This window comes from Muscardinus avellanarius, assembly GCF_963383645.1.
Source record: "Muscardinus avellanarius genome assembly, chromosome: 21".
NCBI classification, from domain to species: Eukaryota; Metazoa; Chordata; class Mammalia; order Rodentia; family Gliridae; genus Muscardinus; species Muscardinus avellanarius.
This window is the reverse complement of record NC_137807.1, coordinates 25,360,098-25,379,310: the sequence shown is the minus strand read 5'-3', so window position 1 is coordinate 25,379,310 and position 19,213 is coordinate 25,360,098. Positions and strand designations below refer to the sequence as shown.

At 52.6% G+C, this 19,213-nt stretch overlaps 3 protein-coding genes across 3 annotated transcripts in view; 2 read left to right on the top strand and 1 right to left on the bottom strand.

Annotated features, from left to right (window-relative positions):
• Positions 1–1,034: 1,034 nt before the first annotated feature.
• Positions 1,035–2,477, top strand: LOC308277913 (synaptic plasticity regulator PANTS; the record flags this gene model as incomplete). The annotated part of the gene is made up of 3 exons (XM_080717419.1): positions 1,035–1,058; positions 1,167–1,334; positions 2,346–2,477. 3 exons carry the CDS (start codon positions 1,035–1,037, stop codon positions 2,475–2,477), a joined length of 324 nt encoding a protein of 107 aa, XP_080573545.1.
• A 1,528-nt stretch (positions 2,478–4,005) lies between these two features.
• Positions 4,006–8,073, bottom strand: MRPL40 (mitochondrial ribosomal protein L40; the record flags this gene model as incomplete). Its single annotated transcript, XM_080717397.1, has 4 exons — positions 4,006–4,330; positions 5,361–5,519; positions 7,820–7,903; positions 8,021–8,073. The coding sequence occupies 4 exons, from the start codon at positions 8,071–8,073 to the stop codon at positions 4,006–4,008; spliced, it is 621 nt and encodes a 206-aa protein (XP_080573523.1).
• Positions 8,074–8,563: 490 nt separating this feature from the next.
• HIRA (histone cell cycle regulator) overlaps positions 8,564–19,213 on the top strand; it is a gene marked incomplete at both ends in the record, with an annotated part of 59,260 nt that continues 48,610 nt past the window's right edge. Inside the window, one exon of the mRNA XM_080717396.1 lies at positions 8,564–8,600. Within this exon, the coding sequence (XP_080573522.1) occupies positions 8,564–8,600 (37 nt within the window). The remainder of the gene's footprint in view (positions 8,601–19,213) is intronic.

Sequence of the window (19,213 nt, the reverse complement as noted above, 5' to 3'; positions counted from 1 at the left end):
GGAGTGTATCTCAGAGGTAGAATGCCCCTAGGTTCAATCCTCAGTTTAAAAAAAAAAAATAGTACTGGCTTGGTGCACTGGTGCAGACCTGAAATCCCAGTAGTTGAGAGGCTGAGACATGAGGATCACAAGATCAAGTCCAGGATGCAGAAACGTAGCGAGACTCTTGTTTGAAAATAAAAAGGGTTGGGTCGTAGTTCAGTGATAGAACACCTCTGGGTTTAATCCCCAGTACTACAAAAGGGGACAGGGAGAAAGAGAGGTTGGGATGATGGGTGGGTGGACGCATGCATGCCTTCTCCAGGTTGGTAACCCCAGGACCTACCCACATGTCCATGAGAACATTTCTGAGTGTCAGGATGTTCAGGGCTCGGCCCTGTGGCACGGGACGCGGTTTTGGAAGGCATGAAGCACAGCCATGACCTACTAGAAGACCCTTTGGGCCTCTTATCACCTCTCCATGCTGAGAATGCTCCCCTCTTGGCCTCACTTCCAGCTTGGGTTCCTGGGAGGATTGGAACTGATAACCAAGGAGTCCCCCTCCCTCAGCACCTCACACCCAACCAGTCCCAATTGCATTTTGACTTGACTTCCTGAGTTGAGCAAGATCCCCTGTAGGCGCAGACCTGCAGCTGGGAGGTGATGCTTAGTATGTACTTGCAAAAATCAACCCAATATTGGAGATTTTTCAATAGAAAACTTACTGGGAAAAACTGGCCTGAACCCTGGGGCTTTGGGGACAGCTAGCCACGTGGCTTCGCAGCCTGGTAAGCCCGCCAGGCCCCAGGTGGAAGGCCAATGTCCTCCCTTGGCCTGCTTGGACTTGCACTTCCGGGCACGCCTCCGCCGTGCCGCCTCCGGCCACTATTGGCCGCTCAGCCCAAGAGTCCTGCTCAGAGGCATTTCTCCAGGTGGGCGGGAATGCGGGCGTGGCATCTCGTTATTCGTTAGTTCTTGACGGTGCCAATTTCGCAAGCTGCTTTCCTCCGTTTTCATTGGCTGCCGAGCTGGAGGCGGGGCGTGGCGGTCTGGACATGGCGGACGGCGGTTCTTGGCGGGTAAAGGCGGTGGGCGCCGAGGGTCGGCGGGTGTCCGGGGGCGGCCGAGCGGGGCCCTCTGCGGGGCGGGCGGGCATGGGGCCGCCCTCAGTATCCTTCTCCCGCCAGCCGCCGCGGCCCTGCGAGACCTACCGCGCCGAGTGGCAGCTCTGCCGCAGCGCCTGGCACCTGCTGCACCACTACTACGTCCACGGCGAGCGCCCGGCCTGCCAGCAGTGGCTGCGCGACCTGGCCAGCTGCCGCGAGTGGGAGGAGCGCCGGAGCGCCGAGGCCCAGGTGCGCGGCCCGCGGCGAGCCCAGCCCCCGCTGCTGGCTGCCCGCCGGCCGCGGGATCCAGGGGGCCTCAGGAACGAGGGGGGGAGGAGGGGACAAAGGCCAGTAGACAGCTTGGAGAGGAGGGCCTGGTGGCCCAAGCCTCTGGCCCCAGGACTGGGAAGGCTGAGACAGGAAGATCGCAGGTTCGGGGTCAGCCTCTTTCACAATAAAAAAAGTCTGAGGTTCGGAGGCCATACGCCCCTGGCTTCAAACTCTCGTAGGAAAGAGAGAAAGGAGGGCAAGTCCATAAATGGAAGTAAAATAGTAAGTGCCTGCAGTTTCTATGGCAAAGATAAATACCAATATGGAAAACCCTGGTGTGGTGGTAACCCCTCGACGGGAGGGTACAATAGGATGATCACAGGTTCTAGGCCAGCCTCAGCAGCTTAGTGAGACCTGATTGAAATCAAAATGTAAAAAGTTGGCAGTATAGCGCAGAGGTAGAATGCTCCTGGGTTTGGGCCACACTGCCAGAAAGAAAAAAAAAAAAGCCTCATGGAGGCAGGCATGGTGGTGCATGTCTGTGATGCCAGCTGCTCTGAATGAGAAAGCAGACAGTTTAAGGCTGGCCTGGGCAACAGACACCCATCTCAGAAAACACAAAACAAGATCACTGGGCAGGCAGATGGCAAATTTGAGGCTAGCCCTGGACAAGTTAGTGAGACCATCTCAAAATAAAAAAAGTTGGAGTTGGGGCTCCTCAGTGTTAACGCATGCCTGGGTTCAATCCCTAGCACCAAAAAGGACTTGGGAAGTTTATAACATTCTTTGAGGCATGATGAGTGGCACAGCATTTTCCAGTCGTGGGGAAGAGTGATCCAGGTCACGTGCTAACGCAGAGATCATGAGCGCAGCCGGGGTGGAGGCCAGGTGGAAGAACAGGGCCGCTCTGCTCAGGGTGTGAGGAGCAGTGCAGGCCCATGGGACATCCACGAGGCAGAAAGTGCAGTGACCAGAGTCTCATTTGCACAGCGATCCCTTTGTGAGAGTGAGCGGGCACGCGTCCAGGCTGCACGGAAGAACCCCCTGGTGTGGGTCCTGAGGCAGAGCCCCCCTGCCGACTGGCACCTCCCTCTGCCACCACCGCAGGAGAAGGACGAGTGACAGGTGCCTAGCTCTTGGCCTGTGTAGGCTCCTCCTTGTCTGTTTTGAGTGTAGCCCCAGGACTGTGACCAGCCCAGTCTTGTGGGCCCTGCTAGCTCCTGCCGACCCGGAGCACAGGGCAGGGCATCTCCGGCCTTACTTGCCACCCCTCTGCTGCGTCAGGTCACCCCGTCACTGTAGTGATCTGACCTGCTGCCCAGCCCGTGGGAAGCCAGACGTGTCAGGCAGGCTGGCTCGGGCTCACCCCAGGAGTGACACTGAGCTATGGGACTCCCAGGTAAACCCAAGCGGCCTGACCTTCTTGGACATGTGGGTGGGGCGGAATGAGGAGGCTAAGCCACTTTGTTGCTGCAGGGCTCTCCCTGTCCTTGGGAGAAGAGCCGCCAGCCACCGTCCCAGGCCTGGTGACTTGGGTGTCCTGCAGCCCTGACAACTGAGCACGGAGCTCGCTTGTGCAACGCCCATGCAGGTGGAGCTCGCCAAGCACGCGGGGCTCCAGTCCTGGCCAGCACGGTTCACCGAATGCTCCTGGGAGGCCCCAGCACTAAAATAAAGATGATGCGGAAATGAATGATGTGTCAAGAAAACCGTGATGCTGGAGCCGGACCCCACTGCCTCCTGCGCCTCCAGGAGCTGCATCTCCAGCCTGAACTTCTTACCCAGATGAAACGTCTCCTTAGCTGTCTGCACTACGGCAGTTCAGACACCAAAGCTTTCCTAAGGCTGATGCCCAAGTCACTAGGAGGAACGGTGCCATTAAGCTGCACCTTTACCGTGACGGCTGAATTGTATCTCCAAGGTTCCTACTGTCAAGTCCTAACATCAGTACCTTAGACCGTGAGTCCTTAAAGACATAATTGTTGAAGTGTCATTAGAGTAGCCCCAATTCAGGGCGCAGGCTTTAAGCCACAGGTGGAGGGGCAGTCCTGGGAGGACACTGGGAGAAGGCGGCCACTTGCGAGCCAGAGGGGCGCCAAGATAAACCCACGTGCCAATACCTTGGTGCTGGGACCCCAGGCCCCCAAGCTGGGAGTCACACCACCCAGGAGGACTAAGGTGCACCATTCCAGACCAAGGGCAATGAGTGAAAGAGGCCGCCCTGAGGACAGCGGCCTTGGCTAAGGTGTCCCTGGCTTGCTCTGCTCTCCAGCCTCCCTGCCCTGCTTACAACCCCAGGGTCTGTCGCTCCAGGAAGCCCCACTCTGGCACGCCTTCCCAGACGGCAAGATCCCGCACGTGTCCTCTCCAGTCTAACAGTTGCTCTGCCTCCTGCAAGACGCATCGTCACTACACAATGGAACCCTCCTTTTCACCTGCGTGAACCCTGTAGTGCAGAGACTGACGTCTTCCTTGTCTTCTTCCCAGTACCTGGCTGAGGAGAGGCATCCCGTCCCCACCCATCCTTAGGTGAATTAGCTTTGAATGTAACACAAGATGAAGGCTTCTGATTAAACTTTATTCCCAGCATGCTGACCTCAGCCCTGTCACTCCGACTACTAGGGGCAGTGTGTTCGGAGGAAACCTGGCTCTACCTCTTGAATTCCACCTGTTCGTACACCTTGGTAATGTCACTGTACCTGCCTTCGGGGGGCTGGTAGTTAGTGACCGGTGGTGTGTGATTTGGGCCTTCCCTCTCAAAGGGGAACAGGCTGGGGTCCCGCTTGATGGCCTCATCGTAGAGCTCGGGGGACTCAAGTCTCAGTTCCTGCAGAGCTTCCTGCTGGGCGTGCAGCATGGCCCTGATGGCATCCTTCTCCACCTCGTGCTCCTGCTGCTTGTACAGGGACCACCTCTTCAGAAGCAAGGCTCTGCGCTCGTTCTCCTCGAAGGGGAGCTCCACCTGGGGCCGCTGCCTGGGAACACACACGTCCAAAGGCATGAGCCTGGGAGTGCTGGCTGCACTGGAGGGAGCCTAAAGACCATGTGCGCTGACCATCCCCACTGCCATGCAGACAAGTTAGGAAAGCAGTGAGCCAGGTGTGATGGCGCACACCTGCAACCCTGCTACTTGGGAGGCCAAGACAGGAGAATCGTGGGTTCCAGACCAACCTCAGCGACCTGGCGAGACTGTTCCAAAAAGGGGTAGAGTGTAGTTTGGAGATAGAATATGCCTGGTTTCAATCCCTGGTGACCCAGCAGGGCCTGGTGGCGCATGTTTGTAATCCCAGCATTTGGGAGGCTGAGACAGGAGGATCACAGGTTTGCAGCCAGCCTTGGCTACTTAGTAAGGCCCTCTGCAACTTAGTGAGACCATGTTTCAAAATAAAGTATAAAAAATAGAGCCGGGGGTGTAGCTCGGAGGTAGAACGCTGCTGGGTTCAATCCCCAGTACCAAGAAAAGAAAAAAAAGGAACATAATGGAATGTTGAATGTGGCAATAGCCACAAACTGATGCTGGGAGCCGAAATCTTTTGATGCTGGGAGCCGAAATCTTTTGCATCCCACCAGGAAAATGAAACATGTTCTGAGCAAACTGGTGCCACTTCCTCTGCCCTGGCACACTATCCTTGGTGAGGCCCCTGCACACACACTGCAGCACACACTGTGGGAATGGGGGCACGGGCTGCAACAGGCCCGCGTGACAACAGTTCAGGGAAAACAGCGTGAACCTCAAGACAGTGCTGATCCAAACTCCCTTGAGCACCTGGCCCAAATTCATCTGACAACTGGTCTAAGTTTTTCCCCCACCTTCAGCCACTCAAAGGCATCAATCAGAAAAGCGTCCAAACCCCAAAAGGACAATCAAGGAGAAAAGGACTCACACCAGAGCCAAGTCAACCCAAGCCAAAAGGCCAATCAGACATCAGACGTGCAGACGTGAACCCCAGGAGGAACTGCCTGAGGTTAACGGAACTCCTTTGCCCTGTGGAGGAAAGCGCCTACCTTGACTTATCCAAGAACTTCACAGGGGTAATGAAATCTTCAATGGGAACTAGCTCCTGGCTAGCCTTTTCCAGTTTTCGGATCCTCTTTTTCAAGCGGTCTTTTGCTGCTTGGTCTTTTTTAGGATCTACCTTCTTCTTCTTCCGCAGAGGTTCTGCTCTAGTAGATTAAAAGCAAGCATTAGGTATCTCCTCTTCAGTCTCAGGAGAACCATGGTGTGCACGCCGTGCCCTGTACTGCACCACTGGGAAGAGGCTGTGCATGGTTCTGAGCCCATGAGCTCAGTGCAGCAGGGAGACAACTTCCACCCTGCATCCTTGTGAGAGCTATCGCGGTGCCTTCAATTCCAGGAAGGGGCACAAAAGCATGTGGGGGAGTATTCATCGGTGCCAGTGTGTCTTTAGAAAATGGAGAATACAAAACAGATGGATTAAAAGCTCATAATTCAGTTTAAATGGATTTGTGATTTATTAAAATGCCGTTAAGACTAAAAGACAGCATAGTGAAAGTGACTGGCACATCTACATTTACTTGTCAGGATTTCCTTAACGTCCCCATCTTAGAGCTCTGGCAGAAGCCCACTTTACTCTCAGGAATACATTTCCCAGTTCAAATTTACTATTAGAAATAACTAAATCCGAGGTAGGTACAGTGGTGCACACCTGTAACCTCAGCTACTCAGGAGACTGAGGCAAGTGTATTGGGAACTGGAGGTCAACCTGGACAACTTAGTGAGCCCTGTCTTAAAATATTTTAAAAAGGGCTGGGAAAAATTAAATTAAAAAAAAAAAAAAGGGCTGGAAATGTGACTAAGTGGTAGAGCACTTGACTTAGCATGTAGAGGCCCTGGATTCAATAGCCAGTACTGAAAAAAAAGAAAAGAGAATAACCAAATTATTTGGCATTAAAATGGATCGAAGCAGGGTCCTGCCCTGGAAAGTTAAGAGTTCCAGATGGAAATACTTCTAGTCCTCGAACCTCCCCCAACCCAGGTAGTCAGAATAAGCAGTGAAGAGGAAGGCCCGTTAAAACACCCAAGACTCCCTCTAAAGCACAGATATTTATTTAAACTACTTTTATTTTTTGGTGGTACTGGGGATGGAACCCAGGGGACTTCTACCTCCAGGCTACACTCCCAGACCTATTTTATATTTTTTATTTGGAAACAGGGTCTCTTAAGCCAGCAGAGGCTGGCTTCGAACCTGCGCGATCCTCCTGTCTCAGCCTCCCAAGTGCAGGGATTACAAGCGTGCGCCACCACACCCGGCTCTATTTAAACTACTTTTAGAAGCTGGGTGTGATGGTGCATGCCTATAATCAGAGTACCTGAGAAGCTGAAACAGGAGGATCGCAGGCTCAAGGGCCAGCTTCGGCAATTTAGGGAGACCCTGTTTCCAAATAAAAAATAAAAAAGGCCGGGAGTGTATATCAGGGTAGAATGCCCTGGGTTCAATCTCTAGTACCAAGAGATTAAAAAAATATACTAGTTTTATAGCCAGATGAAATGGTGCACAGCTGTAATCACAGTATTTGGGAGGCTGAGACGAGAGGTTTGCAAGTTTAGGGCCAGTGAACAGTACTTGTTTCAAAATATTCAGCAGCCGGAGCTGGACTTGGGGGTGCACACTTGTAATCCCAGTATTTGGGAGGGTGAGACAGAAGGATTGCAGGTTCTCGGCTAGCCTCAGCAACTAAGTGAGGCTCTCAGTAAACTTAATGAGTCCTTGTTTCCAAATAAAATAGGTCTAGGAGTATAGCCTGGAGGTAGAAGGCAACTGGGTCCCATCTTCAAAATAAAAAAGGGCCGGAGGTGCATCTCGAAGGTAAAATATCCCTCGATTCAAATCTCAGTACCAAAAAATATAATAATCAGTAACTTAGCAAGACCCTGTTTGAAAATAGTAACAATAATAAAAGAGCTGGGGTATGGCTTGGAGGCAGAACGCCCCTGGGTTCAATCCCCAGTACCAATAAATGAATAAATAAAAACTAAAAACAGTAGGGCTGTGGGTGTAGCTGATAGAATTCTTTAAGGTTTAATCCCTAGTATCATATTTAATTATCATATTTACATTTAATTTTTCATTAGAAACAGCAATATATGGTACAAAGAACTTTGAAAGGGCAGAAAAGCCTCTGTCTAAATTTAGCTATAAACCAGGCTGGTGGCACGTGCTTGTAATCCCAGCACCTGGGAGGCTGAGACAGGAGGATGCAGGTTCACGGCCAGCCTCTGCTGCTGGTGAGGACCGCCGCAACACAGTGAGACCCTGTTTCAAAATAAAAGAACGAAATGGGGCTGAGGGTGCGGCTCGGGGGCAGACGCCCGGGGCTCCGTCCTCGCCGCCACACGCGCGGCGGAGGTCTGCGGGCGGGGGCGGGGAGCTAGGCGCGGCAGGTCGTCTCGCCTGGCCCTGCTCGCGCGGGCTGGGCCCGCCGCCGAGGCCGGGCCGGCTCACCTGGTGGGAACGAGCTCCCAGAAGGACAGGAGCGACGCTCGCTGGTGCGCGCCTCGGGTCTGCCGGAGCCCCGTCCCGGGCGGCCTGCAGGGGAGAGAGGGACAGGAGTCGCCCCGCTTCGCGGCCGAGGCCCGCGCCCACCGCCCGCGCCCGCGCGCCTCCGTCCTAACCCTCCGTCCAGCCCCGGGCCGCCCCCCTCACCGGCTGGGAGCGCGCAGCGCCCGCGCGGCCGAGCGCAGCGCCGCGGCCGCCATGGCCTCCTCCGCGCGGCTTCCGGGCGCACGCGCCTCGCGGTCCGGCCGGCGCGCGGGGTGCGGGTCCGGGCGCGAGCCGAGCCGCGCTCCCGCGTTCCGGCCTCGGCGCCCCGGCCGGGCTCGGGGGCGTCCGCGCCGCGGCTCCGAGCGCCCGCGCGGCCGGCCCCCGGGTGGACGCGCCGCTCCCCGCGGGACGGCCGCCGGCGCGGGCGGCGGGCGGGCGGGCGGGCCGGTCGGCGCGCGGCGCGGTTTCCCGCCGGGGCGCTTTGGCAGGTGCGCGCCGCGACTTCCGGCGTTGCCCGGAGCCGCCGAGGAGGAGCGGCGCGGGGGATGCGGCTGTGGCGGCGGCGGCGGCGGCCGGGCGCGGGCGGCGGCGCGGGGCGCGGGCCGGCGAGGGCGCGGCGGCGCTGAGGGCGGCGGCGGCGGCGGCTCCATGGCCCGCGCGCGCTGAGGGACGCGGCTCTCGCCTCAGCCCGGCGGCGGCCGAACAATGAAGCTCCTGAAGCCGACCTGGGTCAACCACAATGGTGAGCGCGCGGGGCCGCGGGCGGGCGCGGGGCCGAGCCGGCCGGAGCGGACGTGGTCGGCGGCGCGGGAGGCGGCACGTGCGCCGGCGTCCGCCCCGGGCCGCGGCCTGGCGCCGGCCGGCGTGTGCTCTGCCGGTCCCGAGCCGAGACCTGGCAGGCTCCCCTGGCGGCCTCTGGGGGCGGGCGAAGATCCAGCATCTGCAGAAGGAGCTGTGGGGAGCTGGTACCTACTGCCCGAGCCAGCGCCTGGAGCCTCTGACAGTGCCCCGCTCGGGGGCTGCGGTCCTGATCAGGCTGAGGGCCCAGGAGAGTCTCCCAGGAGCTGCCTTCACGCTCATCTGGGGCATCCGTGTGCATAGAATTGGGGCCTGCAGGACACAGGTGTGTGTGTTCGGAGGCCTCCCCAGCACAGTGCCGGCTAGTGACCCCAAAGCACCCCTTGGGGAGAGGAACTCATCCGCCCTGGTTGAGACCCGACTGTGTGGTTCAGAAAGGCCCACGGCAACCAGCAGTTTTGTCCCAGTGCCACCAGGACCTAGTGTTTGTTCCCCAGGGAGAGGAAGAGTGCGAGAGCCCGTTCTCCCTGCTGACAGTCCTGGAGTCCTAGGGAGGCACCGCCAGGCGAAGGGTCACCCCCACTCCTCTGCAGGCGGCAAAAGGTCACCCTGATGCTGTCTTGTTCCTTATTTCCACTTTGCAGTGCGTCTAGAGGGAGCTACTGTTTTCTTTGGGAGCGAGAATAGGTGCTTCTGTTCTATGCATAGCTCCACTCCTGCAACCAGACCGAGCCCAGCATCGCTCCTACGTTATCTGTCAGAAGTGTCTCTCCTTTCATCCTCTTGTATGAGTTCTTCTCCATTCAGGGCCAAGGGGAGGTCCCCTATTCCTCTAGGTGTGATGTGTCCCTAGCCCTGCGCTTTGTCTTGCATGGAAATTGTAGTTGTACTTTCCACAGCCCTGAGGCAAGGACTGCCTCGCTCCCTGGGGAACTCAGCAAAACCTTCCACGTAATGGGCGTGGAATGGTAAACACATAGGTTTCCATAACTTACAAAGATGCTACTGGTGTACTGTGCTTGAGAGCAAATGCCTCAAGCCGTACTTTCACTTCCCTTGTTGATCTCCAAGAGCATTTCCTGGTGTGTAGGGTGCAGGTCTTTCCCTGGACAACTGGGCATATGTTGATAATTTAAAGTATAATGCTTGGGATCAGGCAAGGAAACATTTTGTTAGGAACTAGTTCGTGTGTAAGTGAAGGTCCATCTGAAGTTTTTATTTTAAAATGTTTTGCCTAAACAGTGTGGTGGTGCATGCCTGTAATCCCAGTACCTGGGAGGCTGAAACAGGAGGATTGCAAGTTGGAGGCCAACCTCAGCAACACAGTGAGACAGTGTTTCAAAATAAAAAATAAAAAGAAATGGGGGTGTAGCTTGGAGGCAGAGTACCCCTGGGTCAATCCCCAGCACCCAAGACAACAGATGCTTTGCCTAAACTCATATGTATAGCCTGCCTTCTCCAACCTCCCGTCCGCCTACCGTGTAATTTCTTCCTTTTGTAAAGCTCCGTTGTAGGATAGAACTTTTATGCTTTGTAAGCATAAGTGTGTCAAGAGGCGTAAACACTTACTAGGTACAAATGAATGAGTCTGCAACCAGATTAGCAGCCAGATAGCCAGCCTGGCAGAGCAGAGCAGTGGGTCGAAGCCTGAAGCCCTGGAATGATTGTGCAGTTGAGCTGGGAACAGAGACGCAGAATCTCTTCCTAGACCATAAAATGATTTAGAAGTCTAAGAAATTATGATTAGTAATAAGAGGCGTCAAGAGTCAGGTATAGGGGTGCATGCCTGTAATCCCAGTAATTGGGAGGCTGAGACAGGAGAATCACAGATTCGAGGCCAATCTTAGCAACTTAGCAAGGCCCTCTGCAACTTAGCGAGACACTGTCTCAAAATAAAAAAATAGTGCTAGGGAGTATAGGTAAAAAGTAGAATGTCAAGCCGGGTGTGGTCGCAGCATTTCAGAAGCTAAGTCGGGGCGGGGGGCTCGCAGACAGCTTCAGCTACTTAGTGAGGCCCTTTGCAACTCAGTAAGACCCTGTTTCAAAATAAAGAATAAAAAACTAGGGCTGGGGGTGTCACTGGGAGGTAGAATGCCCCTGGGTTCCATCCTCTGTACTGCCAAAAAAAAAAAAAAAAAAAAAGAAGTAGAAGAATGCCCCTGGATTGAATCTAATATCAAATAAAAATAATGAATTAAAAGGACTAGGGGTAGCGTAGAGGTAGAACACCCCTGGGTTAAATCCCCAGTGCCACACAAGAAATAATAAAGACAGCAAGACTTAGGCTAGATGAGATTTAACTTGTTTTGATCGTGTCCTTTGTCAATTTTCCTTTCTTTTACGGTCTCCTAAAATCAACCTCATGGAGTAGTCAGGAGGACTGTTGGGAGTAAATTACCACACGTGGAGGAGATGACATTGGCCCTTAAGTACGGTGGTGAGTGGCGGCGCTGCTGTTCCCATCCAGAACACAGTGCTGGGCAGCGGCCGGCAGCATCGCACCTCCTTGGATGAAAAGGTCCTGTTGCTTTGGAGAGCACATCATCGCACTTTCGTTGTGTTTCCTGTCTCATTATGCAGTGTGGACACACTTTCTTCTCTTGTCTGAAAGTCTAAAGGCAAAAGAAAAAGAGCCCAGTATTTTCCCCTGGGATTGCAGAGGCTCCATTCAGACAAAAGTGAGCTAGAAAGGGGGAGGCTAAAAGCAGAGGGAGAAGTGTTTGCCAGAGTGTAGGTATACTTTAGTCTTCATTTTCCTGGCTGATAATAGAGAAACCTCTAAGGTAGAGTTTCTCAACTGCAACACTGTTGACATTTTGGGGCCATATAACTTTTGTGGGGACTGTCCTTGTGCCATGCAGGGCAACATCCCTGACCTCTGTCCACTAGATGCCAGGAGAACCCACCCCCACCACCCATTTGTGATAGCCAAAAATATCTCTAGACATTGCCCTATTGTCTATAGATAGACAAAAAATATCTCTAGACATCTCTAGACAGGTAGGCAACATTATACCCACTAGGACATTCTGGTCTAGGGTATCAGTATGTTAATAAATCTTGATGTTGTCTTATTGCAGAGAAACTAATCTCGGTTGTGAGATCAAACTGGGTATCGTTGTTGCCGAGCATGGTGGCACAGCACACCTGTAATCCTAGTACTTGGGAGGCTAAGACAGGATCATGGGTTCAAAGCCAGTCTTAGCAATTAGGCAAGACCTCTCCTGTCCAAAAATAAATGAATAATTAAATAAATAAAAAGTCATCATTTGCTAGTTATGGTTTCTTGGGCTTGTGACTCTACTCCTAGGCCTTTATAAAATTGGATGATGATGATGATGATGATGATGATGATGATGATGATGATTTTGGCATGGGGGATTGAACCCAGAGGCATTTACCTCTGAGCTAAACCTCCAGCCCTATTTTATTTCTTATTTTAAAACACGGTCTAACTAAATTGCGGAGGGCCTTGCTAAGTTGTCAGTGCTGGATTTGAACCTGCAATCCTCCAGTCTCAGCCTGCCAAGTACTAGGATTACAAGTTTGTGCCACCATGCCTGGCTTTCTTCTCTTTAATTTCACCCTGTAGCCGGGCATGGTGGCGCACACTTGCAATCCCCGCACTTGGGAGGCGGAGACAGGAGGATCGCGCAGAGTCAGCCACGCTGGCTTAAGAGACCCTGTTTTGAAATAAAAAGTATAAAATAGGTCTGGGAGTGTAGCCCGGAGGTAGAAGGGCTTCTAGGAACCCCAGTACCACAAAAAAATAAATAATAAAATAAATAAATAATAATAATTTCACCCTGTACACAAATGTAAAAGATTGTCTTGCTGGGCGTGTGGCGCACTCTTGTAATCCCAGCATTTGGGAGACTGAGACTGGAGGATGGCGGTTCACGGACAGCCTTGGCTACTTAGTAAGGCCCTTTGCAACTCAGTGAGCCCCGGTTTCAAAATAAAGAATAAAAAATAGGGCTGGGGATTTAGTTCGGAGGTAGAATGCCCCTGGGTTCCATCCCCAGACCCGCCAAAATAAGATTGCCTTAAGATATCAATGATAGCTAATATTATTGATCATTCATATAGAAGTTGTGTGCCAGGCACTACTCATCCGAGCACATATTTTATGTTGTTCTTGGATATAGAATTCTGAACTTTAGGCTCATCTGAAGTAAGCTTCATTTCTAAGTTGGTTGGTATCATATATTGGTCAGAAAGTGGAAGCCATGAGATTTTGGTTTTAAGATTTGTAGAAAAAAGTAGTTTTTTTGTCTTTAATGTGTGTGATGCTGGGGATTGAACCCAAGGGCATTCTACCTCCGATTTGCACCCCCAGCCCAATTTTTTATTCTTTATTTTTGAAACAGGGTCTCACTAAGTTGTAGAAGGCCTCACTAAGTAGTTGAGGCTGTCTGTAAACCTGGATCCTCCTGTCTCAGCCTCCCAAGTACTAGGATTACACGTGTGCGCCACCATGTCTGGCTGAAAAAAGTAGTTTTTATATTTAGAAAATTTCATTGAAATTTATGGCTGTTCTTTTCCTGGGCCTTTGCTTCTAAAAGTTTTTTTTCTGAAATTCTTGCTCATGGGCAGTCTGTGCTTTTGCTTAACTTCAGCGAAGCCTTTTCTAACCAAGAGGGCCGGGACTAAACGAACTCTTATCCAACTCTTGGCCTCTGGTTCATAGTTTCATGGGAGTTTTTTTTAAGTATTTGGTAAGTTTCCAATAATAGGATAATTTGCCAGTTAATAACATTGTTTTATGGTACATATTTTTTTCTCCCATCCAGTCTCATCCCAAAAAGGATTTTAAGACAACTTAGAGAGATAAGTCAGCTTACCGGGCAGCGCAGCTGGGCAGGAGCAATGTGAGGGCTGGCCCGCTGCTGGTGGCACTGCCGTCCTGGGCTGGCCGGGAATCGAAGGGTGATAGGTGATTGCAGTGCTGGGGAGATAAGCTTGGCAGTGGCTCTAGATCAGAGAGCTCAAACAGGACAGTGTCTGGAGACACTTGCAGTTTTACAGATACGGGGATGGAGTGCCCCTGGCCTGCAGCTGAGCATAGCACAGAATACAGAGGGCCCGTCCAGGAGGCTCTCCAGCCCGTGTTCGTTCTGCTGAGGGTGAGAAACCTCACGCTGGATAAGGAAGGTATTTGTTGTTACTGCTGCTGCCTTGTACTTACCTCACTGCTCCAGCTAGACAACCTCCTGAAGGTAAGAATTTTATCTTTTGTTTTGGGATCAGATCAAGTAAGTCTGCTGCTTATTTGACATGGGAGGTTTTCTCCATCTGTCTTCTGGTCTTGTTCAATGTAGCCATGAAACATACCTCACCTGCCCTTGTGAGGGCTCAGGAAATTCGGGTTCTCGCTAGTGTCTCTTGCTGACCTAAGCCTGAAGATGATAGGATTGACTTAGGAAGATAACAGAAAACATCTGAAGAGGGTTTGGAAGATGCAGTGGGGTTTTGCTTTGGATAATGTGCATGTCTGCCGGGCGTGGTGGTGCACACCTATAATCCCAGCACTTGGGAGGCTGAGACAGGGGGATCGCACAGGTTCAAAGCCAGCCTTTCAGCTACTTAGGCTTTCAGCAACTTAGTAAGACCCTGTTTCCAAATAAATTATAAAATAGGGCTGGGGGTGTAGCCTGGAGGTAGAATGCCTCTGTGTTCCATCCCCAGTACCACAAACAAAACAAAACGTGTGTATAGACCTTGCACTGGTTTACACGCCAGACATTGAACCTTTCTGGTGAGACGCTCTGGGGGATCCAGAGTTAGCAAGGCTTTCTGTATTTGGAAAGCTGCTTGGAAGGTAGGAGAGATTGATGCCTGCCTCATTCTAGAAGCAGGGTGACCAGAAGCCAAAGTGTGGGTGTAGGCCATAGTAGTCCCAGGGAGGGGCGAGTGGCCTCCGGGTGGTCAGGTTTGTGAACGTGTCCTTGGGCTGAGCCTTGGCACCAGCATGATGGCGATGGGGGCGAAGGCGCTGCGGCTCTTGGACGACAGGACAGAGACCTGGAGGGCAAGAGCACCTAGGAGGCAGAGAGTGTTCCAAAGCTGAGGCTGAAGAGGGAAAGGGCGGATGGGGAGAAGGCAGCCGTGAACACCTGTCCGAGGTTCGGCCTTCCTCTGCCCACATAGGAAGAGAACATTGGGGCTTCTGAGGAATCCAATGAAACATCCACCTTGTGTCTTAGGAAGGCCCTGGAGTCACCCAGAGTCCCCCCACTGTGTAACTCACTTTTCTTATCAAGTGCCCATTCCTTAGGTTAAAATCAGGGTGTAAGAAAACCCCGCTGCCTAGCCCTCATCCATACTTTCGCCAGCACACTCAGGAAATAAACTCAGGAGGTGACCTGGCTCTAAACTCACAGTGACCTGAATTATCTGTCTGTAGTGGCCGATCCCCGTAACTACCTGTATGTACCCTGTCTTCAGTGCCTCCCCACTCTTTCTGCCAGCATTGACCGCTGCCTCTCTCAGCACCTCTCACCCAAACCTGGGAAACCGCCTCCCAGCTAGATTTCTCTTGAGGTGCTTGGCAAACTTCTGGCATTGGTTTTTGAGAGCCCTCTCCTGTGCAGCGGGAGGCAGGGGCCTGTGCCCGGCTTTGAGCCCTAGGTCCTCCTGCGGGTCTGATTGGCTCAGCTGGGTCATGTGCCTTCCCTGGTACCAGTCGCGGTGGCCTGCTGGCTTGCAGGCATGTTGGAGGGGAGAGACACCTGAGCAAAGCTAGGATCCTACCAGAGAGGTCCCCATGGAAAGCCAGCTCCCAGAGGGCAGGGCTTGGCTGGCTCATACGCTGTCCAGGGGCCCAGGTCGGTGCCTGGAGCATGGGCAGTGCTGCTCAGTAGTTACTCCCTTGGATGTGTTGAGTGCTGAGGAAGGCGGTGGGAGGTGGCTGGGTGGCTGGGGGCGGGCAGGTGGCAGGAGCGTCTCTGCCCTTTTTGGTAGAATTGATTTGCTTCAAAAAACTTCTTGTTCATCCTAGCTGGTGCTTTCCTAGAACAGACTTTCTGATGGAATCCATTGGGGATTCTAGTAATGAGGGGGTGTGCTCTGCCCAAGCCTCTTCCTAAGGAGTTTATTTAAATGATTGCATTGTTTGGAACTTTCCATTTTAGGAAGGGGGAGTATAGATGAAACAGAACAGATAGTGAATAGTTTAACATACTCCTGGCAAAAAGAAACCCCATTTAGGTAAAAAAAAAAATTAGGGGGGGCGTTTGGGGAAGGAACCCAGGGGCTTTCTACTTCCCAGCTACACTCCCAGACCTATTATATGTATATAATTTTTTTTTAAACAGGGTCTCACTAAGTTGTTGAGAACCTCACTAAGTAGCTGAGGCTGGCTTCGAACCTGTCCGATCCTCCTGTCTCAGCCTCCCAAGTATTGGGATTACAAGCGTGCGCCACCACTCCCGGCTGGATAAAAAAATTCTTGCTCTTAAAAGCAATATCCAGCTGGGCATGGTGGCGCACGCTTGTAATCCCCGCACTTGGGAGGCAGAGACAGGAGGATCGCGCAGGTTTGAAGCTAGCCTTGCTGGCTTAAGAAACCCTGTTTCCAAATAAAATATAAAATAGGTCTTGGAGTGTACCTCAGAGGTAGAAGGGTTCCATCTCCAGTACCACCAAAACAAAAAACAATATCCATGTTAACGCATTAACCAGCCTAGGAGGCCAGGACACAGGAGGCTTCCTCCGCAAAGCCACCCTGGTGAGGGATGGACAGGGTCAGCAAGCCTCCTTTGAGGACCAAGGATAGACCTTTGCTGGTGCAGACTCTGGGCAGTACTCAATGAAGGCCCCACACAGAAAGCACCTTCAGTATATTCACCCATCTAACAAATGTTGAGCGGAGATGTGCCGGGGATTTGGGCTGCAAGCGGGAAAAGCAGTAAACCAAACAGTGTGCCAGGCTCTGTCGAGCAGCAGCACGAGCTACAGCCTCCCTGTCAGCCTGGGCTGGGCAGCTGCTGTCCATGTGTATAGAAGAGGAGGTGTCGCCGAACAGGGTGCTTCATGTTTGATCCCAGTACCTGGGAGGCTGAGACAGGAGGATCCGGGTTCGCAGGCAGCCTCAGCAATTTAGCAAGGCCCTCTGGTGAGACCCTGTCTCAAAATAAAAGAATAATACAGGTCTGGGAATGGAGCTCAGGGGTAGAATGTCCCTGGGTTCCATTCCCAGTACAAGAAAGGAAGAAAGGAAGGCCGGCAGGCAACAGAGGAAGTAGGAAGTAGGAGGGGAGCCTACTGAGGAAACACAGCTGACGTCCCAAAGAGCCACTGGAAAGTGCTAAGCAGGTGAGTGTGGGGAGAGACCACAGGCGGAGGGGTTAGGAGTGCTGAGGTGGGGTGGGGTGCAGAATCCTAAACAGGATGCTTTAGGAAAGCCTTGTCGCAGGAGTCTGCTCTGGGCTGCAGGATTTCCACGCAGGGGGACCATCAGGGAGCACTGTTGGGAGCCATACCTGGTATGAGTGAGGGAAGCAGGACGGACAGCGGCGCAGGTGGGCTGCGGCGCAGGCGGAGCAAAGCCACAGCTGCCCGTGTGGAGCTCTGGAGCTGGGAGAGCCCTTCTTAGATGTCCTGAACTAGAGGGAGGCGCCCAGGCCTTCGTGCACCTGCTTCCAGTCTCTGGATGTAGGCTGTCCAGGGAAGGGGGCCTCATGTTGGTCGAAGCAGTTCTGTAGAGGGCAGAGCCGGTCCAGAAAAGACTGCTGGGAGCTGGCTGTAGCTGCCACCTGTGTGACTGAGGAGTGCGCGTTAGTCCTTGGGTGGCGGGGACCTGGCCGTGGTCTCGCAGCATCCACCACAGGCCTGACAGGTGGGAGGAAGGTGCCACTGGAGGGAGGCACCGGGAGGCTTGCGCAACAGCAGGATGTCGCCCTGTTGTGAGCAAGGCCAAGGGCACTCGGGCGGGCAGGAGCTGGGTGTGCCCAGTGTGCTGCTGGAGGTCTCTTCCCACTGCGCCGGGAGCAGAGGACTCCCCCGTGCCGGACTTGGGACCTGAGGCCCTCTGGCTGCTGCACTGAGCCTAGTCTGGGAGCAAGGGAGAGAACTGAGAGACCAGTTACGAAGCGGATCTGGCTTGACCAGGGTGGCAGTGGTCATGATCGTGACACGCGGTTGCACTGTGTCCTGGCTGTGTTTATATGTACAGGTTGAGCATCCCGAACCCAGAGTCTGTAATGCTCCCAAGTCCAAAACTTTTGAGTGCAACATGATGTGACAAGTGGGAGGTTCTACACCATGAAACTCATTTCATGTATAAAAGGCCACGTGTGTGGTACACATGTGAAAAATAAATTTTGCATTTTGACTTGCATTCCTGAGATTTGAAATACTTCTGGCCACAAACATTGTGCATAAAAGATATTCAACCAGTATCACACCTTATTTATTTTATACATAACATGTTTGTATATTGCATGCTAGAGTGTGTATAATGTATAGAATATTGTATACCTGAGCCGGGTGTGGTGGTCCATTTGCAGGACCTGGGAGGCTGAGACAGGAGGATTGTGGCTTCAAGACCAGTCTCAGCAGATTAGCAAGACTTGCAGCAAACTAGCTAGACTGTTTGAAAAAAAGGGCTGGGGGTATGGTTTGGAGGTAGGATCCCCTGGATTTAGTCCCTGCCACCCTTCCAAATATTACATACCTGAAACAATATCAGTATAATACATGATACATTCTATATTTACCTGTACATGCATGTGCAGTATTCTTTTTAGGTATAATTTACATGATGAAATGGCAGACCTTACGTAAGTGTATACTTAGTGAGCTTTGACAAGTGAATACACTTCCTGACATAGTTCTTGATCAAGGTAAAGAACGTTTTCCTCTCCCCGGAAATTTTGGGTTATGAATATACTAGGAGGTAGGGTCTGCAGGTGGAGAGTTGGCAAGAGAGGATAGAAGAGTGGCTGGCTTCTGAGAAGGGAGCGTCAGGTGAGCTGGTAAAACAGAAAAGAGCCATCTGAAAGGAAGCGCGTGGACCCGGCTTCAGGCAGGGGCTGCTGCACAGGCCTTCCCAGCCGCCTTTCCACAAATGTGGCCTCCTTCCTTCCTTGTGAAGACGCCAGAGCTTCATTCTGATGCTGTTGTTAAGAAGCAGGACAGATGACTCAGTGCTCACTGGTGACAGCTGCCAGGTATGAGCATCCTGGGGCTCTACTCAGGTGCGGGCGTGGGGTCGACAATGAAGCATTCGATGACTCCGTGCTTTTTCTTTTCTTTTTTTTGGCGGGTCTGGGGATGGAACCTAGGGGCATTCGACCTCTGAGCTACACCCCCTGCCCTATTTGTTATTCTTTATTTTGAAACAGGGTCTCACTAAGATGTGGAGGGCCTTACTAAATAGCTGAGGCTGGCTGAGAAGCTGTCATCCTCCGGCCTCAGCCTCCCAAGTACTGGGCTTACAAGCATGTGCCATGCCTGGCTAGATGACTTGGTTCTTTTTCTTTTCTTTTTTTTTTTTTTTTAACTTGGTTCTTTATTTAAAGAAGTTTATTAAAAGATAGAAATACAGAGGATAGG